The sequence below is a fragment of the Acipenser ruthenus genome, chromosome 38 (assembly GCF_902713425.1).
Source record: "Acipenser ruthenus chromosome 38, fAciRut3.2 maternal haplotype, whole genome shotgun sequence".
NCBI lineage: Eukaryota > Metazoa > Chordata > Actinopteri > Acipenseriformes > Acipenseridae > Acipenser > Acipenser ruthenus.
The window spans coordinates 3,029,898-3,055,056 of NC_081226.1; the positions used below are offsets into that span (position 1 = coordinate 3,029,898).

At 39.5% G+C, this 25,159-nt stretch overlaps 1 protein-coding gene across 4 annotated transcripts in view; it reads right to left on the reverse strand.

Moving 5' to 3' along the window:
• The window catches only part of LOC117433961 (gamma-aminobutyric acid type B receptor subunit 1), a 65,377-nt gene that overhangs the window by 29,720 nt on the left and 10,498 nt on the right, over window positions 1-25,159 (reverse strand). For 2 of the 4 annotated variants that reach the window (XM_059009246.1, XM_059009244.1), the window contains exons 2-7: window positions 16,054-16,155; window positions 15,412-15,498; window positions 14,714-14,917; window positions 13,831-14,025; window positions 13,606-13,638; window positions 2,455-2,615 (exon numbers count right to left, since the gene is read on the reverse strand). In XM_059009246.1, the coding sequence (XP_058865229.1) occupies window positions 2,455-2,615; window positions 13,606-13,638; window positions 13,831-14,025; window positions 14,714-14,917; window positions 15,412-15,490 (672 nt within the window). In that variant the 5' untranslated portion in view covers window positions 15,491-15,498; window positions 16,054-16,155. Of the gene's footprint in view, window positions 1-2,454; window positions 3,628-13,605; window positions 13,639-13,830; window positions 14,026-14,713; window positions 14,918-15,411; window positions 15,499-16,053; window positions 16,156-20,765; window positions 20,926-25,159 lie in introns of those variants that run through there. The other 2 variants (XM_059009245.1, XM_059009247.1) reach the window with 2 other exon arrangements.

Here is a 25,159-nt window from a genome sequence, read left to right on the forward strand (position 1 = left end):
CCCTGTGTGATCTAAAAAACGGAACCTATTTATAATAAATACAGATTGCAATGGAGGTTAGCTACCCTGTTTTGGGGGTTAGCTAGGCAGTGCAGACTTCTTTAATATCCTATCAGAAATGTTATGTGTGATACTCTTGTGTTTTTTTTTCTGCTGTCATTATTTGCCATGCTTACTAACTACAAACTTCTCTAAGATTTCAGTGTTGCACAGGTTTTTGTGTAAAATGCTTTACCTTTTATTATTATTATTATTATTATTATTATTATTATTATTATTATTATTATTATTATTATTATTATTATTAAGAAGAAGAAGAAGAAGAAGAAGAAGAAGAAGAAGAAGAAGAAGAAGAAGAGTAGTGGTTAGGGCTCTGGACTCTTGACCGGAGGGTCGTGGGTTCAATCCCAGGTGGGGGACACTGCTGCTGTACCCTTGAGCAAGGTACTTTAACTAGATTGCTCCAGTAAAAACCCAACTGTATAAATGGGTAATTGTATGTAAAAATAACGTGATATATTGTAACAATTGTAAGTCACCCTGGATAAGGACGTCTGCTAAGAAATTAATAATAATAATTAATTTACTTATTAAATGTATTTATTTACTCTGTTTCTCAGAAACATACATTGTGGGGTTTGCAAAATACAATGAATTAATCTGCGTAGTGGGTTTAAGTGATTACAAAACATGAATATAATCAAATTTCCCTCAGTAAGAAGCTTAAAACATGCTTTACTTATTATTAGTAGTAGTAGCATTATTATTAGTAGTAGTAGTAGTCGTAGTAGTAGTAGTAGTCCTATTAGAAGCGTTTGCCATCCTCTCTCTCTCTATATATATAGCAGTTTGCTGAAACAGCCAGACAGATAGCCCAGATGTGACCAGACTTGTACAGGTGTGTGTAACACCGACCAAACAAACACAAGCAGTGCTGTGAGTCTATTGCAAAAAAACACACTTTCCCATAGATATATCAGTCTGGCAACGTGGTGTAAAACATATCATAGTTATGCCTCACATTATACCGCAGTAATGCAATGATGTGACGGTTTTAGTACCTTTGGTGTAACGGTTATTGATTTGTTTTTCTATAGACTAGTCTATTTATGTTGTGTTACAATGCTGTGTTAGAAGGACATTCAATATCTCAAGATAGAAGGACATTTATTGTACTGTTGATTAAAAAGAAAATACAGAATTTCACCCAGTCAATTACATCATTAACCCTGTAATGCCCGAGCATATTTTTAAACGAGAAAAGCTTATTTATTTATGTCAGCAGATTCCGTTTCTTGTACATATTTCCAGTCTGGCAACACATAATGTACTGAATATGAAAAATTCTGGCTTGTGAGACTGGATTTAAATATTCATATAGAGGGGTGGCTAAGCATTGGATCAGATGTGATACAGAAATGGGCACTACTGGATTAAACATCGCAGAGCAACAGCCTAAGGAGCATTATTGTTAATTTTTAAGTATGTTTTAGTGTACTTCATAGAGGTTTATACCAAAAAGGGTCTGCTGGATGAATTAAAGATGGCATTACTTTTCGTTGAAGGCTTTCCTATCTTTGTTAGCTGTGTTAAGTGTAAAGTAAGCTTTGTTGGCGTGCTTGTTTACATTTTCAAATTCCCCGTCTTGTAAATTATTTACCGCTCTTCAAATGTGCAGCTATGGCCAAAAGTGACACCCTATCAAATTAACGAATTTCCCTTCATAAAGTCGACGAAACCCGCTAATGTTACGTTCACATATTAAATTACATATCGCTTTGTAGTTTTCCATATACTTAACGAAAAACTGACAAAAATGGAAAAATGTGACATTTCGAAATCTAACATGAAGCACTGTAGGCTACTACTATTACACCTTCCGGTAGACTTTTGCGATATAATTTTGTAGTTTCTTTGTTTCATATACTTTGCTTTAAAAAAAATCACGGTGATGCAATCTCAGTCAGTTTGCATACCTTGGTAGTACACGTCTAACATTTGGAGTTCTAGTGTACTGAGAGGTCTCGCTTATTAAAAATGTTTGCGTATTTTTGAAGTACTCTCGGCTTGCTCATTACAATATACTACATTTGAAGAGGGGACGACTACTGTAAATACATTTATATTTAGTCAGCGAGGGGACTGAGGGCGGTCCATTGGCCAGAAATGACCCCCAAACCAGCAGGGGTGGTTAAACATTTTCTGAAGAAACTCATGAAGTTAGGGGTACTGTAGTTACCTCACTGTCTATCTAAATAGACAAGCATTAGAAAAAGCACAGTATGAAACACACCTACAACTTTTTCAGTGGTAGCATATAAATAATAGTAAAAAGTGCTGTTATTTAAAACAAAACACGCAGACAGCAAAGCAGGGTACACATAATAGTATGATAAAGTACATTTATGGTGCATTTATCAATAAGCGGGTAAAGACGAAACATCACCGGCTTACTTTGCTGTCGTGGTGGATGAGTTTGAGCTCGTAGTCCGGCAAGATATCTGCTCTCCGGTTGACGTGTTCCAGCGCCATCTCGGCAGAAGGCAGGCAGGCTTGTCCGCCGGGCCAACCCCCGCTCATGGGGAACAGGGCTCCGATATAGAGGGTCTTCTTACCTAGAACCGGAGCGGGGAGCGAGGAGAGCGCCATTAGCAAGGCGAAAGCGAGGAGCAAGCCGAAAGAGGGACGCCGCGGACCGGCTAACCCACCCACACACGCCGGCATTCTGAGGCGACCCGAGATTGTAAGCTTTTTAGCAATGCTGTCCCCGGTGTCTGTGTTTCGTTTTTCTAATTATAGCTTTGTGTCGGATTTTGTATCAGTGAAGTCTATGTCTGTTAATGACCTATATTCATGTTATGTTTAGGTCTGTAAGCAATATCTGTCTGGCTTTGTCTTTTTCTTCGCGTGATGGCTGTCATATATCTACATACCTCTACTTTGAATGCCTTTGTATATCAAATTCACAACTGGCCAATTAAAAATGCCATTTCTACTACTGTTAAGTATCGATCTGTCGCTCTGTCGGGTAATCCGTTTGTCTATTTGTCACTCCCCGAGGAAGAGTAATCAATCGACTTGAACAATCGACAGATACTAATGTAATCGATTAACGAAGTGCTGTATTTCTAAGTGATATTAATTGCGGCAAGCACTATGCTGTATTCCACTTTGAGCTCCCGGTATCATTGCAGGCTTTGAAATAAGAATCGCACTAGTAATGTGGTAGGCCATGTGTTCCTGGTCTTCCCCAAAATAAACAAAACTGTACCCGAAAGAAATAATCATTAATGTATTCAATACATGAATCGACGAATCGATGGCCTCTATTTAAAACAAAATAAATAAATAAAAACAACTTCTACCGCCCGCGCCAATACAGCTTATAAAACGACATCTTATATATAAATTTAATATATTATTTATCTAAGACAAAACAAGAGATGATTCCAGCAGTAATGTCGCTCCGATCATTTCAGCATATTCTAGCAACAGACACGCCAGGGGATGCGGAGATTGAGTGTGGGAGAGTGAGTGAGAGAGGGAGGGAGAGAGAGACAGAGCTGGGTTTAATAAGCGAGTTGAAAATGGATCGCTCTCTTCATCCTATTTTTCTGCTGCAGTGTATGCCAAACACACAGAGAGAGAGAGAGGGAGAGATGAGAAGAGAGGGGGCGAGGGAGGCGGGAGCGAAAGGGGGTTTTCTATTTTCTCTGCACGTTGCTCAGAAGCCTTCTCTCTCTCTCTCTCTCTCTCTCTCTCTCTCTCTCTCTCTCTCTCTCTCTCTCTGACAGACGATTTCATGTAATTATAATGTTAAGTGCAAAGGAGTTTTTTTCATTTTACGTTTTTAATCAAACAGCACGCAAAATAACAGTTACACTATATTTTATTTTTAGAAAAAAATATAGAACCAGTATCATATTTTATATATATATATATATATATATATATATATATATATATATATATATATATATATATATATATATATATATATATATTATCAGGGTTGTGATTCTAACCGAAGTGATGTTATCAGTAGTGTGATTCTAACCAAAGTGATGTTATCAGGAGCTTTTCTCCCCACCTCCATTCCTTTCTCAACAATCACATTCTCTGCACAGCTGACACAAGTCACAGGGAATTGGCGACGTCGTTGCGCTGTCACGCACAGACCTTGCACTACGCGTAACAATGGTGAGCCGTCACTTCAATTAGAGCATCTCTCCCCCACCGTGAAATCCATCGCTACCGCCCGACACGCGGCACCTGCTCACTAATCTATTTAGTCAGTCTTTAGCCTACAGCTCTGGCCAAAAGTTTTGCATCACCCTATAGACTCAACTAATGTTGCTTCATAAAGCCGAATGAAACCTGATGAATAATGTTAGGTTAACATATTGAATTACACACCGCTTTGTAGTTGTCCATACTTAACGAAAAACTGACAAACATTGAAAAATATGACATTTTGAAGTCTAACATGAAATACTGTACTACTATTTACAGCTTTTGCGGTATCAGTTTTCTTTAATTACATGATGTTAAATAAAATATCTAAATGAATGTGATTATATATATATATATATATATATATATATATATATATATATATATATATATATATATACTGTATATATATATATATATATACACACACACGTATGGACGTATGGAAACGTATAGAAACATATTAATGCACTTTTGAAAATTTTGCAGTTTTCCAGTACTGTCCCCATGGTATATGCATTCACCATGGTTTACAATTGCTTTTAACAATATGGGACACTTTTATGAGGGTTGTATCTACAGTGAATATCGCAATATCAAAACACATATTCTTGTTGTTGGTAAAACACCAGCCGAGCATTGTGACAGCTCAAAACACGGAAGAACCGCGGCTGTCATATCTAACAGAAAATTAGAAGGAATGATGACACGTGCAAGCACTCTTGGAGAACCAAACCCTCCGTGTGCGGACCGAGACGACGCGCTGCCTTGCGAGGTAATAATGAAAACCATTACATTGTCAGAGGTTTATACACCCTTGACAGCCAACATGAAATTATTCGACGGCAGTGTAAAGTCACCTTCAATAAAAAGGCCATTCAGTATTCAGGCCACCATCTGCAGTCCCAAACGAATCAAAGACGTGTTAAATGACCTCTCTATGAGACCAGCGTGCGGTAAGGTAACACCACTGCATTATGATATAAAATGCATCCACTAAAACTGAAAAATGTGTGCAAGTTCAAATCCTGTGGTATGTTATTCTAAAACTATTCTCAAACCGACACCATTAAGACCATATTTGAGACCCCCCCCCCCTTGGACCGCTGCACCTTTGAATTAAAAGGGGGGAGTTGTGTCAGAATTTGGACCCGTATAATGAAATGTTCCTGCCACAGCACCGCAAGCGAGTCTTTAATTACCTATGGGCGTTGATGAATGCACCATTCCAATTTATATTGTGCCTGCCAGAGAAATACCTCTCATGAACAGTTAAAAAAAAAAAAAAACATGAATATTTCATGTGCTAAAGTCCATACTGTGAATATTTAGTGAATAGTAGGAGTCTATATTAAGTCGTTTCAGATTAGCAACAGTGAATGTAGTGTGAATATATACATTTGAAGGGGTAAGAGGATAAGTTCAAACCCGTTTAATGTCACTCCGGTTAATATCACATGCATTTATGTATCCCGGGAATAAAAGGTCTCGGTCAAAATTTAATGAGAGTCAACAGGGGCAAGCGCATGATAATGTCAATGCGGTAATCATCACACTCTGGTTAATGTAACTGCCCTTTTACCAGTATATCGAAAGGTTTGCATTGAAGTAAGTTGCTGCACGGTATTTAAATATACTGAAAAAAACAAGGTAGCAAAATATACCACAATGTCTACAGCTTTCTTTCTTACTTTTAAATGATTAAATGATGCTGTAGATGTACAGCGAAATAGTCTGTATAGTATTTTTTTTTTTAAATGTCGTTTTGTATTCCTCAGCCTCTGTTGGATGGTTCGAGTGTTTGAGGTGGTGTTTGAAACAACGAACCAATGCGGTTTTGTTTTAATGAACGTCTCCACTACAGAAAGGGGTAAGGAAACTGTTCAAATAATACTTCTCCCGTCTTGGTGTCAACCAGCAAATTGATTAGAGAATGCATTTCCATTGGGAATAGCAGACTGGCGTGTTTCTAACTCATTAGGTTCAAAATAAACACAACTGTAGTAAATTGATCTGAGATTTGGGGCTTTTCCTAATTAAATACTGTAACTATTGTACTGAAGAATGCAATTTGAGGCGCAGATACACTGGCCCAAAACAACGGAGACACCGAGAGTCCATACCATTCACGAGAACATAAGGGTAATGTTACATTGTTCAGTTGTTTTATTTTCAATTATTTTTAATTGCTGTCATACGAACCGTGTTTATGAGAATGCAACAGGGATATAAAAGCTTGCTACGGTAAAACCACAGTAATCTAGCTTTTTTTCAAGTTTTTCTTGTGGGTTATGCATTTACCATTCCTTACTATGCTTTGTCATATGGATGGATAGCTTTACCATACCTCTCTGAGATTTATAATGCTTACCTATGCTTTACCGTGCTCACTAGGCTCATATATTACAGCGAAGCTACGTCCTGGTTGGTCCCCGCCACTCCTATCTCACTTTATCTTCGCGAAAGCCGAGCCCAGTATTAGCATGACGTAAATAACACCTACTCTCGTGTAATAAAATACATGTAATTCCCTTATGAAGGATAATGTTTGCCGTACTGTTGTTTTGGTTTTGCAGATCGGTGAAGTATTCCGCACGATCCGTATCTCCCAAAAGGTTTTCCTGCTCGACTTATAAGTTTCTTAAATACTTTCCACAAATAAGTAACTAGCATTGCTGTCTGAAAGCAATTGATTGGGCCCGGGAGCTGTCCGCGACCGCTGGTGCTGATCCAATTACGCATTGAAATGGTACAGCGGTAAATGTACAGCTATATGGCCAACAGTTTTGCATCACACAGAATGTTATGATTGAGACACCATTTAAATAAATAAGTAAAAACTATATGAATATAATCAATCTAGCTATATCTATCTATCTGTATATCTGTATCTCTCTCTCTCTCCATATATATATATATATATATATATATATATATATATATATATATATATATATATATATATATATATATATATACAGACGTGCTCAAATTTGTTGGTACCCTTACAGCTCATTGAAATAATGCTCCATTCCTCCTGAAAAGTGATGAAATTAAAAGCTATTTTATCATGTATACTTGCATGCCTTTGGTATGTCATAGAATAAAGCAAAGAAGATGTGAAAAGAGATGAATTATTGCTTATTTTACAAAGATATTCTAAAATGGCCTGGACACATTTGTTGGTACCCCTTAGAAAAGATAATAAATAATTGGATTATAGTGATATTTCAAACTAATTAGTTTCTTTAATTAGTATCACACATGTCTCCAATCTTGTAATCAGTCATTCAGCCTATTTAAATGGAGAAAAGTAGTCACTGTGCTGTTTGGTATCATTGTGTGCACCACACTGAACATGGACCAGAGAAAGCAAAGGAGAGAGTTGTCTGAGGAGATCAGAAAGAAAATAATAGACAAGCATGGTAAAGGTAAAGGATACAAGACCATCTCCAAGCAGCTTGATGTTCCTGTGACAACAGCTGCAAATATTATTAAGAAGTTTAAGGTCCATGGAACTGTAGCCAACCTCCCTGGGCGCGGCCGCAAGAGGAAAATCGACCCCAGATTGAACAGAAGGATAGTGCGAATGGTAGAAAAAGAACCAAGGATAACTGCCAAAGAGATACAAGCTGAACTCCAAGGTGAAGGTACGTCAGTTTCTGATCGCACCATCCGTCGCTTTTTGAGCAAAAGTGGGCTCCATGGAAGAAGACCCAGGAGGACTCCACGTTTGAAAGAAAAACATAAAAAAGCCAGACTGGAATTTGCTAAAATGCATATTGACAAGCCACAATCCTTCTGGGAGAATGTCCTTTGGACAGATGAGTCAAAACTGGAGCTTTTTGGCAAGTCACATCAGCTCTATGTTCACAGACGAAAAAATGAAGCTTTCAAAGAAAAGAACACCATACCTACAGTGAAACATGGAGGAGGCTCGGTTATGTTTTGGGGCTGCTTTGCTGCGCCTGGCACAGGGTGCCTTGAATCTGTGCAGGGCACAATGAAATCTCAAGACTATCAAGGCATTCTGGAGCGAAACGTACTGCCCAGTGTCAGAAAGCTCTGTCTCAGTCGCAGGTCATGTGTCCTCCAACAGGATAATGACCCAAAACACACAGCTAAAAGCACCCAAGAATGGATAAGAACAAAACATTGGACTATTCTGAAGTGGCCTTCTATGAGTCCTGATCTGAATCCTATCGAACATCTATGGAAAGAGCTGAAACTTGCAGTCTGGAGAAGGCACCCATCAAACCTGAGACAGCTGGAGCAGTTTGCTCAGGAAGAGTGGGCCAAACTACCTGTTAACAGGTGCAGAAGTCTCATTGAGAGGTGCAGAAGTCTCATTGAGAGCTACAGAAAACGTTTGATTGCAGTGATTGCCTCTAAAGGTTGTGCAACAAAATATTAAGTTAGCGGTCCCATCATTTTTGTCCATGCAATTTTCATTTGTTTTATTATTTACAATATTATGTTGAATAAAAAATCCAAAGCAAAGTCTGATTTCTATTAAATATGGAATAAACAATGGTGGATGCCAATTACTTTTGTCAGTTTCAAGTTATTTCAGAGAAAATTGTGCATTCTTCGTTTTTTGTGGAGGGGTACCAACAAATTTGAGCACGTCTGTATATATATATATATATATATATATATATATATATATATATATATATATAATGGCTGCTTTCCCTGTGAGGTGTAAGAGAAACAGGAAAAACTGCAAAATCGCTGCAATTTGAAGATACAGTAGAAGACAGAGATCAACTGTACAGTTTTATAGTTAATCCCCCCCTGTGATTAAGCAAGATCAAGGAAAGATCTTAATGTCTGAGCACTCAATTAATCTCTCTCTCTCTCTCTCTCTCTCTCTCTCTCTCTCTCTCATTAATTAGGAGAAACAGCCGGGTGCATCTTATGTATTCATACCACAGAGAATCTGCCTGTCCTTTTTCAAAATGCTTCAAATAGCACAAGCTACATTAGCACCCTCCCCCTTGCCCCCTTCAATAGAGTGCTGCTAACCTAGCCTTTGAAATCTATGCCTGTCCTCTTATTAACATTATCACTGCCCTCCTTTAAAGGAGTGCCAACCAAGGCTTTAAATGCACGTTGTTACCTATGAGCAATAACAATATTATCACTACCTCCCTATTTACAGCAGTGCTAACTAGAGGTGTAACTATACACTAGCTCAGGAGGCAGTGTGGTCCAGTGGTTAAAGTCCAGGGTTTGTAACCAGAAGATCACTGGTTCAAATCCTACCTCTGCCACTGACTGACCCACTGTGTGACTCTGAGCAAGTCACTTAACATCCTGTGAATGAGATGTTAAATCAGTGTTCTATTGTGAGTGACTCTGCATATAATGCACAGTTCACAGCCTACCTCTGGAAAGCGCTTTGTGATGGTGGTCCACTATGAAAGGTGCTATATAAAAATAAAGATATTGTTATTATTAATGTCACAGTGTAATATGCTAACTTTCTTATTTTTGCAATGAGGTGCATGAAAAAGGGTTTCAAATGTACTGACAGGCTGGATCAGGTCATCCAAATAGTCAGTTTCCTCCTCGTGATAGTGGAATCACACGCAAATGTATTTTAAGAAGAAATCATTGAACAACAAGCGCTCAATACCTGAAGGGGTTAAAGCTTGCAGGTTTAATATCCACACTGCATGGTTGCTAGGTGAAGGCATTCCATATGTCAACATAGCAGGTGATGGAAAATTCTTACAGCGAAGTCATCTGCTAATTCCAAATGACAAAGAGTGAAGGATTATGTATGTATTTGTTATTTTTTATTATTAAAATGTTATTTCATATTTGCAGAAATTATTTTTTTTGTGTCCTATTTAGGTTCCCTTGTGCAGCTGTGCTAATGTTAAGGTAATTGATTTTCATTCTTTGCAACCATTTTTCAATATTTAATTTTGAACCATATTTTAATACCATCGTAATACCACCTTTAACTATGTATCACATCTCCTAATGCTAAACAGCACAATGAAGAATGGAGTTGTTTAAAGATGCGCTGACATTAAAGAGGATGTGAGGCAGGTCTTTGATACACATGGGAAAGATACAATAGACACATTCACTACTGCAAACATATCCTGTGCAGCTAAATCCCCATCTTACAGACTTCTCAACTTTTTGTTTCATATGAAGACAGTCTTTGGGAGAGTCACCTATTGAAGGCATCTTCATGTTGGCTACACAATTTGTCTGAAGTGAATGTGGTAACACTTTACATGAAGTTTCTCTAATTACTGTGTATTTACACTGTAGTTACTTAGTAAATACATGTGTACTTACACATGATTACAATGTTATTATGCATAGTTACAATATACTTAAAATGTACATCTTTTTGCACAATACAGTACACAATTTGATCAGAAAAGGGTTACAGTTAGAGTTAGATCAAGCAAAAAGATTGACATATTAAGTACAGTGTAATTATGTGTATCTACTATGAAAATACACAGTAAATTGCTTCTTGTGTTCACAACCTTCCAAAAACCAAAGAGACCCAAAACAGATAAATATATTTAGCAGCATTGTTTAGGAAAGACATTCAGAAATGTTTTCAAATAAAACACTATTTTAATGCTTTGCAGCACTCCAGAAATAATTAAGTATGTTTTTTTAGACATTATAATAGCCTCTCTTATGCATTTAAAAGCTTTTTTTTTCAATAGAATTAAAATACTTTAGTGGTAGTGTTTTGTAGTACTTTGTTTGAAACAATATAATAGTATGGAATCCAAAATGCTAATCTATATAATTCTATATAATGAATTTGTTGTATTTCTGTACTGTTTATAGCATGCACATAGAACATACAGCTATGGCCAAAGGTTTTGCCTCATCCTAAAGAATGAACTAATTTTGCTTCATAAAGTTGAATGAAAACTGCTGAATAATGTTACGTTAACATATTGAAATGCATACTGCTTTGTAGTTTTCCATATACTTAATGAAAAACTGACACAAATTGAAAAGTGGGACATTTCGAAATCTAACATGAAATACTGTACTACTATTATGGCTTCCGGTAGACTTTTGCGATATCATTTTGTATTTTCTTTGATTACATGATGTTAAATAAAAGTGTTTATTTGTTTAAATGATGCCTCAATCCTAAAATTCTAGGTGATGCAAAACGTTTGGCCATAGCTGTAGAGTGCTGAATGTAGGTGTATGTACCCATACCAAAACCCTTTTTTTCCTACTCTGGAAACATCACCACCTTGTGGCGAAAATGAAAAATGACATCCTGCACATCTGAGCAGGGCCACTCCAGAACTGACTGCAGGCTCGGTCCGTCATGATGACCCGCTAACAATTAGCTTAATTAAGGCCTCTTAAAGAGCAGGAGATTTCAAGTTAACTATAAAATCATATAAGTAACTTGAAATCTGCAACTTGTTAGGAGCTGAGAACAATTAAAAAGGTCTAATTAAGCAATGTATTACTTCAATTAAGGGTTTCGTTAAGTAATTGAGAGCTCAGAATAAAAAAAAAAAAAAAAAAAAAAAAAAAAAAGACACAGGGGTCCCCGAGGACCGGGACTGAGAACCACTGGTCTACAGCAGTTACAGTCTCAGTTAGGAAGTGAACATTTTCAGTGGTGACAAAAGACTTCATCTTTCGTTAGTCAATACTGCCATCTTGTGGTGACAATAAAAATAGCACCTGCTAAATAGGGAGTTCATACTGCCATCTGGTGGAGATCCAGGAGATATCATGCATCACATTTTAACTCAATGACGAAGTTACTTCAAATGACATGTTCTTAAGATATTGACAATCATTAGGAAGGCTTCTTATGGCTATTACTCAGTTATTGTGTTAACCCATAAAGTACCAAATTAATTTTTCTTTGAAAAAATCAGAATACAATCTGATACAATACATTTAGACTGCGGGTAACAAAATTAGAGCAAGTTATCATAATAATATAGTGAAAGAGAAAATGTAAACAGGTAGCAGCTAGTTAAAAATTACAAAATTAGCCTGTCCTCAAATGAGGACAATGGCACCTAATGGGTTCAGGTGCTAGTTGTCTGCAGGACAGATCAGCCAAAGAGTCTTTCTAGATGTCTTGTGAAATGGTGCAGGCTCTGACATCTATAAAGACACTTTTGCTAATAAGGAAATGGATGCACTAGAGCAGTGGTGTGCAAAGTGTACTTTTGGAAATTTTTTTGGCAATGTAGTATGCAGAGAGGGCGGGGACGTGGAGAGATTCACTCTCAGTAACAGGGGCGGCATATAAAAAGTTTGCACACCACTGCACTAGAGGGCGCTGGCGATTACTACTAGAAACACATGTTGGCTGCTCTGGCCTGCAGCACATGTGTCTATGGCAGGAAACTGGAATTTAAGAGCAGGTCCTGAAAACAGAGTTATACAAAAATACAAAACCCAGTGTTTGATTAGAAAGTGCATTTCGTTATAATGCCCCCAGATTGTGAAACTCATTGCCCTTCTCCATTAGAGATGCTGCTTCGGTCAATAATTTTAAGTCGAGATTAAAGATTTAATTTTATAGGTCAGCCTTTTTAACCTGATTTACAAATACATTGTTGTTATCTATTTTATTTGCTTATTTTTTGGTCATTTTGAGTTTTATCATTCTTATTAATTTCCTGTTTTCTTCAATTGTTTATTATTATTATTATTATTATTATTATTATTATTATTATTATTATTATTGTTATTATTATTATTATTATTATTATTATTATTATTATTATTATTATTATTACTTCTTGATATTGCATACTTCTCATACAAGCATCAATATATTCATTTAATTACCGCAATTAGGAACGAGTCATTTAAAGGAGTAACGAACCCAGCCTTTTTAATCAGCTTTTGAAAACCTTGCTTCGCTACATGAAAGTGATTTAGATCTTTTATTCACATCATTTAATCAAAGAAACTACAAAATGGTATCGCAAAAGTCTACCGGAAGCCATAACAGTAGTAGATTTCGAAATGTCACATTTTTAAATTTGCCAATTTATATGGGAAAACTACAAAGCAGAATGCAATTCAATATGTTAATGTAACATCACTCAGCAGGTGATACATTCAACAAAATTAGTTAATATAGGATGATGCTAAAGTTTTGGCCATAGCTGTAAAAAATAAAAAATATTTTGTACCCTTTTTTCTACACTACCTTCGACTGGGACCTTGGAGTCTCATGAGGTTCCAGCGTGATTTCGGATGGCATATTTTAACATGGGGCTCTAAGATAAGGCGGGATATCAAGCACTGAAAGGGTTAAGGGTAATAAGCAAGGTTATGAGGCGAAGACAGTCACTTTCTTTTCTTTACAGTGAGACATCTTACCTGAGTGTGACTGGCCAGTGTAGTGCCGGTCATCTGTAAAGATAAAACAAAGAGTGGGGTCACACACTAACAGATAGGACAGTGATCTGGCGAGGGGGAGGGGAGGGGGAAAGGAGATATGGGAGAGTGAAAAAAGAGTGAGGAGAGGGGAATGGGAGAAGGGGAGGGATAGGAAGAAGAGATGGGAGAGGACAGGGGAAACAGAGAGAACGTTGGTATACTCACACTGGCAGACTGGTTTGGGACTGTCCCACTTGCCGATCTTGGTGCAGGTGCTGGCGTTGGCACCGAGCAGTCTGAACCCGGGGTCACAGTGATAGGAGAGCTGGGTGCCTTCGACCGGGGAGCGATCCAGCTCAGAGAGATCAGACTGGACCTGCCCATTCTCCAGAGACAGCCACACACGAGGGCATGGGTGAACTGAGAGAGAGGCAGAGAGAGATGAGAGAGGGTGGAGAGAGATGAGAGCTAGAGAGAGATGGGGGGGGGGGGGGCTGGTGTGTTGCATGTAGACAGAGCAGAGCTGTTTTGTGTGTTTCATTGTGTATTGTTTTCTGTGTAGTTGTATATAGTCGTGTATCATTACCTATACATGTGTATTGCTGTAGCAGTAGTTTATCACTGTGTAGAAGTGTATCACTGTATAACTGATCATTGTGTAGTTGTGTGTAGGTTTGTTTTCAGTTATGTAGAACTGTGTACAGTTGTGAGTAGCAGTGCCTCATTGTGTGAAGTAGTGTATCACGGTGTGTAGTGCTGAAGCCAAAGGTTTTGCATCAACCTAGAGAATTAACAAATTTTGCTTCATAAAGTCGAATAAGTGACATTTCGAAATCTAACATGAAATACTGTACTACTATTATGGCTTCCGGTAGACTTTTGCGATATCCTTTTGAGGTTTCTTTGATTACAGGATGTTAAATTAAAATATCTAAATTATTTTCACATTGTTGTTTTTTTTTTGTGTCAATGCTAAAATGCTAGGTGATGCAAACCTTTTGGCTATTGCTGTAGTTGTGTCTCATGCTGTATAGTCCTGCCTCGTGTTGTAGAGATGTGCCTGGTGTTGCAGCCCGGCTCGTGTTTGTGTGAGGCAGACTGTACTCACGGCAGCGGCTCTCCTTGCTCATGTCAGTCCAGCTCCCGTTCTCCAGACACTTGCGAACTTTGGGCCCGGAGATGATCCGCTCCCCCCGGCAGATATACTCGATCTCATAATCCACCGGCAGGATCTGCACCCTCCGAATCTGCTCCTGAGACAGACCTCGGTACCGAATCCCTCCATCACGAGGGGGCTTGATGATGTGACAGCCTGGGACAGAGGGAGGTGAGGGCCAGTGGGAGGGAAGAGAGGGGGGAGGGAGGGGGAAAGGAAGAGGATTCGAGGGCCAGGGGTAGGGGAGGCAAAAGGAGAGAGAGGATTTTTGGAGGAGAGGGAGGAGGAAGAGCAGGGGGGATTGGATGGAGAGATGGAGGGGGAGAGGTGCAGAGGGCAAATGATGGGAGGAGGAGAGAGGGAAAGATAGGTGGGATTAGGCAGAGGGAGAGGGGAAGAGGATGTGAGGGCCAGGGGGAATGGAGATGAGGAGGAGGAAGTGGAAAGGAGTGAGTGGGAAGAGAAGGAGGGGAGGGAGCGAGAGGGAAGGGGAGAGAGAGAAGAATAGGGTGTGAGGATGATGGGGGGGTTGCAATAGCAGGGGTAGAGAAGGGGGAAATGAGAGAGAAAGAGATTCATTAAAGGCATAGATCAATAGAAATTTGTGACAGCCAGACAGAGACAGACAGACAGACAGACAGAGTCAGTACCTGTAGTAGACATGTTCCTCAGTGTGGCTCCAGTGGTTTGGAGGGTGAGTAAGAGAGCCAGAAGCATTGTGACGCCCATCTTCCCCTCTGCAAACACAGGCAAAAGAGGTTATTCCCCGATGAACGGATTTGCCAATACATTGCATTGTTTACCTGATGCGGAGGAATCGGTTACAGATATCTCAAACTGTTTTAAGGTACTCAGAGTTAAGCTACAGGTTAAATCTGGTCTCTGAGATAGTCAATGACACCAATACCTACAAGAGTCATTGAATTTATTTTCTGTTAGCATTTCTGAATTCAGCACTATTGAGTGATTCATAGTTATGGGAGACACATTCGAGATTTCACTAACTGCTTTAGAATGCTGTTTCCCATTTCTTGTGCTGTGTATATCTCCTTTTCTTACACAGACAAAGAGGAGATGCCTTCTATTCAGCATTTCTCCTTACAGTATTAGAATTCTAGGGATTCAAAATGGGTTCTTTTTGTTAGTTCTGAGGCCACCTCTGAGGTCTTGAAAGCTTGTGATTGATTATTGTTGAGTCAGTTCAGTGAAAGGTTTATCTCTTTGTCTGTCATCTCTGGACTGATACGGCTCCCATTTCATCTATCAACGACCATGGGAGATAGCATTCTTACATCAAATTCCAGCGATGCTTCAGTGCTTTAGGGATTGATTCCTCTCTCCTCCGTCCTTTATTGCAAAACCACGCGTTGCATTTCCAACCAGCAAGAACCAACCTGGAGAAATCAGAAATAAATTTTACAAAACAGCCTCCAGAAATCCCATTCCAATCCCAAAAGGAAAGGAAACAAACAAACAGTATTTACAATTCTAAAGTGTGTCTGTTGTTATTTTTACATTGATTCATGTTTTTATTGTGTTTGATAAAGGTGGACATAAAAAAAACTAAAAATATTCTACAATTTAGCATTTACTATTTTTCAGGTAAGCATTTCAATATTTAGGAACATGTGTTGTATAATATAGTAACACTGAAGAAAATGATACATTGACAATGCTCTTCTGCTTTAATAAATATTATGTTTAATGATGAAATATCTATATCTAAACAAAATACAGCCCTACTTGTAAAGCTTAGAGAATCATTGTAAAAGCATAGCAAGTGTAATAAAGCACAGTGAAATCAGTGTAAACCCCAGAGAGGTATGGTAAAGCATATCGATGGCGAAACACGATAAACTATGTTAAATGCATAGAATAATCATGGGAAAAATATAGGAAAGCTGTAATATTGGGAAATATAAAGCAGCAAACCTGTATAGAAAGGGCTGCAATTGCACCAGTGGTTTGCCTGTGCTCTCCTGTTGTCACCAGAAACCCTCCATGGAATTATAGCCTTATTATACACACACTTTTTTACATGTTTGATCAGGAGCAAATTTGGTTGGAAAAACAAAGTGATTTTCCACAGCAGGCCATTTAAACCGATTTCAAACGTAGCTTGTCAAACAGGCTTTGTGAAAACAGTAAGATAATCAGGTTAGTGATTCATTAGCCAAGCCCTGCATGCTCAGTGCAACTCTGCTGAGAGAGAAATTGCTCTTTCCACTGCGGAGAAATTGATTCGGACACACAGACGACAGCGCCGTTTCCTCTGATTAATATTAATAAGAGCGCTGGCCATCTACGTTTCCGAATATTTAAAGCAGTTTCCAATTGCATTTTCCTAGTTTTTTCCATACTGTTCCTTTACCTGGTTTTTTTTAAATCATTCTGAGCACGACATTTATCAACAGCATGTACAGAATCGCATACAATAGGAATTAGCAATGAAATGTTTCAATCGCAATTTGATAAGCGATTCTCCAGAGATATGTCAACATAATAACATATATCTCAATACATCCCCAGATTCTCAATAACTTATGCTAAATAATGTTAATACCAGGTTTCATGCCAGATATATGGAAATCTGAGAAATGTTCGCTATAGCTGGGAGAGTTCCACACACACACCTACATGCTTTACAATGGAATACCATGGTAGAGTTTTAAAAACCCACTTTACTCTCAAACAAACAGACAGACGGACAGATGGCTGTAGCAGTACCTCCAGATTCATGCGGCTATCACACAAGTTGCCTTGCTCTGAGACAAACAGACAGAGCAGCAGTGATGTGCATAGCTAGCCTGAAGGCAATACTTAAAATATCACTTAAAGCCACAGTATCCTATACACATTTTCAGTTTGACACTATAGCGTACAATTCCTTCATGGTTTCTGCTTGTTTTCTACATTCAAGCCAAGGCACGGTCGGCCCCCATCAGTGCTTGACCGCTTCTTAGTAGCTGATTGATCTCTGAGCTTTGTCAAGTCGGGTCTTAAAGGATCCCAGTGATTCAGAATCAACAACACGGCTAGGTAGCCCTTTCATTCACCTCACCACTCTGTGTAAAGAAGTGTCTCCTACCCTCTGTCCTCAGTCTGTCTCCATTTCCAACAGTGCTCTCTAGTCCTGGTTTCTGTGCTGCGCTTCGAGTATTGTGTAGGATTTGAGACCTCCTTTAGAGCTGGCTTTGCCCTTTGCAGTGAGTGTTGTACCACTAAATATCCACAAGAGGGAAGCACTGAGGCTATAACTAACAGAAAGGATGTTTAAAATCTGACTGTTCCTATAAACCACAATAAATATGTGTTTAGGGGTGGAAAGTAATTGATTATCGTGATATGATCGAGAATGTGTTTAGATTTAGTGTTCTAAACTCCACAGGGGCCTGGGTATAGTCACAATAATGCTAAATAAACAAATACAATAATGTCATGTCATAAAGATCTGCTTATGCATTATAATGCCATGGCCTCATTCGGAAGGTATATTCTCACAAACACACACAGTCTCTCACACACACGCACACACACACACACACACACACAGTCTCTCTCACACACACACACACGCACACACACACACACACACACAGTCTCTCTCTCTCTCTCACACACACACACACACACACACACACACACACACAGTCTCTCTCTCACACACACACACAGTCAATTTTTCAATTCAATTTTTTTTCAATTCAAAGTGCTTTATTGGCATGACTTATTTTCCAGTGTTGCCAAAGCAATTACATACATATTACGAACAGATGCATATATATATATATATATATATATATATATATATATATATATATATATATATATATATATATATATATATATATATTGTATGTACAAACGAGGAACCATGGTAACAAAATAATAATAAATAAAATAGAAGATAAATAATAATAATACAGAAATTGAAATAAATATTGAAATAATAATATTGAAACTATTAAATTGTTAAATTGTGCCGTGTTACTGGGTGCCCCTCAGGTTGTGGCAGGTGGCTACATATTTGGCAGCCAGTGGAGCTGTGTGTCCCTCCCCTAGGAGGACAGCAAGTTTCTCTGAGTCTGCCATTTGTCTGAAAACAGGATATTTTTGTTGTATTTTAATGAAGAATGACTCTCTGATATGGCTGTATTTTATACAGTGTAGGAGAAAGTGCATCTCAGTTTCCACCTCCCCTGTCTCGCAGTGACCACAGAGCCGATCTTCTTTGGGCAGCCAGGTCTGCCTGTGTCTGCCTGTCTCTATGGCCAGGCTGTGGTCACTGAGCCTGTACTTGGTCAGGATCTGTCTCTGCTTCGTATCTCTGACAGTGGAGAGATACTCTGCTAGGCTGTAGTTTCTTTTTAGGGTCTCTCTCTCTCACACACACACACACACACACACACACAGTCTCTTTCACAAACACACACATGCACACACACAAACAGTCTCACACACACACCCATAGTCTCTCTCTCTCTCTCTCTCTCATGCACACACACACACACACACGTGTTCTCTCTCTCTCGGCTCAGTACTATAATCACTCTGGGATGATAATGAAAGCAGACAACTCTGTCTAATGCTGTTTCCTAGCAACCAATCACCCCCTCTCTCCCTCTCCCTCTGCCTTTCTCTGTCTCACTCACTCTGCTGACAGCCAATCTTATACCAACACAAGACACACACAGCGCCCAGCATCCTTCAATATCGTCTGTCTGTCTGTCTGTAGTATGTTACATATCCCAGTGTCACTCTGTCCATCTGTCTGTCTCCCAACAGTATCTGTGTGTCTTTCTGACCACCCTTTTCCTTCACCACTCTCCCTACCCCCACCCCCTTTTTTATCTCCCCTTCCTTATCTTCTCCTTAATCCCCCCTCTATTCCCCCATCTCCCTCACCACCAATTCCATCTCCTTAATACCCACTCATGCTCCCTTTCCTCCTCTCCCTTGTTCACTCTCTTTTTTTCTCTCTCTCTCCCCCTCCCTCTCTCTCTTCGAATTCCCCTCAGGCATTCTTTTCTGTCTCTCTCTCTCTCTCTGTTTCCAAAACATGTTTTTATAGAAACAGCAGCAGAGCATTCAGAAAGGTTAGCAAGCAGCCTATTGGAACAGCAAAGCGTTCCAGTGAAGATTAGGAAAACATGGTCTGCCACTTGATAGCCTTACAGCAGTGCTAGCCGAGGATTTAAAACACGTTTTCTAACCTTGTATGTTGCACAGGCAACATTCTCTTCGACTGACCTTTAAAGTGCTGACCAAAATTTAGAAAATGCATTTCATTCCTTCTTATTAAACCAACATTCTGCAACCAGATTTCTTACCCGTTATTGACGTCAGCAACATTATCACAGTTCTAAGATTCTGAAATCAATTAATTTTGAATTCTTACCTCTTACTAGCACAAGCAACACCCTCCCCCCCCTTTAAAGGACTATTAAACTTAGCTTCAGTCAAATACAGTTTCCTGATTCTATTAGCACTAGAAACACTAGCCTGTGCCCCTTTAAAAACTGTTCTAAGATTCTGAAATCTATTTTCTTACCTCTTATTAGCATGAGCAACATTATACCTGCCCCCCCCCAAAAGATTTTCTCTCTCTCTCTCTCTCTCTCTCTCTCTCTCTCTCTCTCTCTCTCTCTCTCTCTCTCTCTCTCTCTCTCTCTCTCTCTCTCTCTCTCTCTCTCTCTCTCTCTCTCTCTCTCTCTCTCTCTCCTCGCTGGTCCCAATGCACTGATAATGTAACTAGTGTCCAGTTGTCTACAGCAGCTCTGTTCTGTGTAATGTTGCGACCCAGTGGTTTGGAGCAGCAAGCTCTCCTCACTCTCAAATGGAAAGCGTGGCTACTGACTTATCTTTCCGCAGCTTCAAATGACCAGAGCTGACAAAACAGTTCCATGCATCTCAGCCGCTTGCAGTTCAGAGAGTAACGCATACTACATAACATGTAATCTGGCACTGCATTAGCATAAAGGAAGTTTCCGTGTCCATGACTTACTGGATGAAAGCAGCTGGGGGAAGCTGGTGGCTTAACAACAGGATAACTGGTGCTGAAGGGGCGGGCTTGTTACCAGCAGGTTCACAGTTCAATCCCAGCTCAGCCACGGACTCAGTTTGTGTGACCCTGAGCAAGTCACTCAACCTCCTTGTGCTCCGTCCTTCGGATGAGATGTAAAACAAACGAGGTCCTATTGTAAATGACTGCAGCAGCAGCAGCAACAGCAGTTGTCTCTGACATAAATGAATCATGCAGCTCTATGCAGTGTGTGTTCAATCATTTACTGAAAGCAAACTAAACCGGCTGCCAGGTTCATAAATGCAGTGTAACAGGCATCCCCTTACCTTGAATACGTGTTTTTTTAATATTTTAAAATCTTTGACTGTGAGTTCAGGAGTAGGCTTTGAGTTCTAGTTTCCTCCCATAGAATCATGTAATGTAGGATAGATCAGCCAAAGTGTCTTTATAGAACTAAGAGCCAGTGCCATCTAGTATTGCAAGCAAAACTAACTTGATCCAAAATATCCTTCCGAAACGAGCGCCGTCACCTTTTTTTCACTCTGCAAGCCCGCTGTGCAGCCATCTCAGAACTTACAGTGTTGGATGACCACACAGTTCTGAATTGCGTACAGGCAGGTCTGCAGGCGCCCGGCTAGCCACAAGGGTCGCTGGTGTGCGGTCAGCCAAGGACTCCCCAGTGGACCTAACCCCTCCCAGCCCGGGTAGCGCTTGGCCAATTGTGCGCCACCCAACAAGGTGGCATTTCTGTAATGAAGCAAGTAAAAAAATTTAAAAAATCACCGCTATGTGTCCACTGGAAGTGGTCACCAGTCACTTACATTCTCCTGACAGAGTGATTCTGTTAAATATGTACGGTGGAACATGCCAGTGTACTCCCAAAGTGCTCATTTCTACACTGGTCTCCTTCCAGATATTCTACCTTGCTCAGGCTTGCTCACAGTCACAACGGGACAGATATGCTGATGACTTTATTAAACATGCTAAACATCCAGACAGGGGCGAGGAAAGAAAAGGTGGGGTAGCACTCCTTTAAAGGGGTTGGGGATAGTGTTGCTATTGAAAACTGATTTTAAAGGCTTGGTTAGCACTCCTTTAAAGGACAGGGCAGTGATAACGTTACAAGTGCTAATAAGAGTTAGGAAAATTTATTTTAATCTTGGGTAGCGCTCTTGTAACAGGAAGTCAGCAATACTGTTGCTAGTTTTGTTAAGAGGCAAGACAATAGGAGATAAGAAAATTGAACTGAAAATGGGGTAATTTCTGCCTTTTTATCCTCCCCTCTCCCCTCTCCCCTCTCCCCTCTCCCCTCTCCCCTCTCCCTGTAAGTGCTTCAGTAACTCACAGCTCCATGTAATTTTAATGAGATTCTCCAACGCTTTTCAGAAGCACTTAAGGGAGTCTCCGGGCAAAACAGAGATTTTTCAAAATAAAATAACATTAAAAAAAAAAAAAAATGCCTGCCTCTTTCATAGCCCTGGCCAGGCCTGACACCACTACTGCTCAAGATCTTAGTAAAAAAAAAAAAAAAAAAAAGCCAAACAGAATGCCTGGGAATACAGTCAAAAGTGTAGAGGACAAATCAAAGGAGGTTCTGCTGAGGTTGTACTATGTGACCCTCACCTAGAATCCGGTGCTCAGTTCTGGACACCACATTACCAAAGGGACATTGTGGCCCTGGAGGGAGTCCAGTCAGTTAAAATCAGAGCTCTCACTATGATGAAAATGTCATATATGACCATGACTTATATCAACAGTATGTACAGAATTGACAGTGGAGTGTTTAATAGCAATTTGAGAAGCGAGTCTCCACGTTAATGCACAAAACTGTGAAATACAGACACCCCCTTAAATCCCCAGAATCCAACATTCTCTATAATGTTGCTATCAACGTTCATGACAGTCGGACGTGCGGTTCCCCAAATAGACGGAAAAATGGAAGTTTGACATACAGATGGACGGATATATGGACAGAATGAGACACCCTCAATAGCCTAAGCTAAATAATGTTAATAGCAAGTTTCATGACAATTGGATAAGCCGTTCTCTAGACAGATGGAAAAATGTCAAGTGTGACATGTATGATTTAATCCCAAATGGGGCACAGCATTAGGAAACACAACTTTTCATCTTTGAAGCAACAATTCATGACCAGTCCTTGCCTCTCTATTAAATTCAAAGGGTGGAGATGCCACTCCTTCAATTGACCGTACGTCACGCTTACATTTTTCAATATATCTACAATATATGAACCAAAAATCCATATATGGGCAGCAGTGTGGAGTAGTGGTTAGGGCTCTGGACTCTTGACTGGAGGGTCGTGGGTTCAATCCCAGGTGGGGGACACTGCTGCTGTACCCTTGAGCAAGGTACTTTACCTAGATTGCTCCAGTAAAAAACCCAACTGTATAAATGGGCAACTGTATGTAAAAATAATGTGTTATCTTGTAACAATTGTAAGTCGCCCTGGATGAGGGTGTCAGCTAAGAAATAAATAATAATAATATCTGGCAAACCACCTATTCGATTGTGATGAAACTTGTTATGAATATTATTTAGTTTAACATATTAGCAGTATCAGATTGTAGGCATCCACAGAAGAGTCTCTCTGTCGGTACATCGGTCCGTCTGTATGTCCCACTTACATTGTCATCTTGAGAAGAAGTTATTCCACATAAATCAGTCCATTTAATAGCCTATGACACTAACACCTCATTTGCTTACCTAACGACATATACCGCTTATCCAATTATTATTAAACTACTAATTGCCATTTCTTATTATACTATTTGATATATGTCACGGTCATTAACTTTTCCGTCGTAACGTTAGCTCTCATTTCCAGCCGTGTCGAGGGATGTGCGTCAGTGACATGCTCGTTATTTAATAAAATGCTCTTTTCAAATTGCGAGAGAGTGTTAAGAGAGAGTGTTCTTCGAATATTTTATTTTATAGTTTGCTTTCCTTTGTCTAGCTGGTGGACAATTACTGATAAGGACACATTTCGTATCTGGGTATGATATATGGAGGTTGTCAGTATCTGGTACTCTGTGTTGTAATCTACTGTAGTAATATTTCTTATTAGCAGGATGTGTGTGTGTGTGTGTGTGTGTGTGTGTGTGTGTGTGTGTGTCAAATGCATGAATTGTGAGCATGTTATAAGAAGGACCAAAGGGATACCACAGCTTTAATGGAGTAAAGAACCACATGAATTGTGAGTGCCGAAAGGGTACCAAGTTATACTGGAAAACTGTTACAAAAGAAAGAATTACCACAGGATAGGTATAGTATAGAGCTCTTTTGTTAGACCAGAGGAAGAAAGACTGCAGGTAATTACTCGCATGAATGCCTTTTTTGATTTGCATGCTGATATTGATGTTTAATAAGGCATTTGTATTAAACTGACTAACGGTTGCGTTGAGTGAATCATTATGGGTTAAGCCACAAAATAAGACTCCCACCAGTGAACCAGTTAACAAGAGAATCTGATATTATAAAAGGCTGGTGTTGTATCCAATCCTTCTCCCCCTCTCCCCACCCAGTCTCGTTAAATATTTGCAAACCGCTAATTGCTGTTTATAAAGAGCCGTAAGACTTTTAATTAGGGACCATCTGCAGTCTTAGTTGGGGTTAATTGAATGTAGCCGAGGTCACTTAGCGATGAATCGCTACAGGAAGATGGTTGGTTTAAGCATTCCAAACACACAGCGTAGATTTGAAAGCCATACGAACAAGACAGAACACACAAGAATGCGGTCCAGGTATTACCTAAACTACAAAAACCCATTCAAGAGCGGAAACAAAGAAACCGTGACACCACTTTTATCACACATGACTTCCTTCAAGTAAAATTATGCTGGCCACTTTATTAGGACCATTGGATTTGGCATCGCGCTGGCCTAGGGCCTTTTCTCCTGTATAACCTGGATGCCTTCGTCACTCTGGAAGTTTCATTTAGCCTGTAACAATGACGAATTAGCTGGGACTTGATTGAAGTCTTTAACAGGAGTTGCCAAACCTGAGCTAATACTGTAAGCACAGCACAGAAACCATGGCCAGAGGACACAGGTGGAAGTGGAGATAGACTTAGGACAAAGGGTAGGAGACACTTCTTCCCACAGAGAGTGGTGAGGGGATGGAATGGGTTACACAGTCATGTTGTTGATGCTGAATCACTGGGATCCTTTAAAACCCGACTTGAAAAAGTCTTGAGATCAATCAGTTACTAGGAACCGGACAAGCACTGATGGACCGAATGGTCTTCTCTTGTTCATAAATGTTCTCGTTCTTAAGCTTTGTTGTGGAACAATGCTGAACCCTGATATCGACTTTCAAGAAGATAAAGAACCCATCCACCGTGCCAGAATTGAGAACGG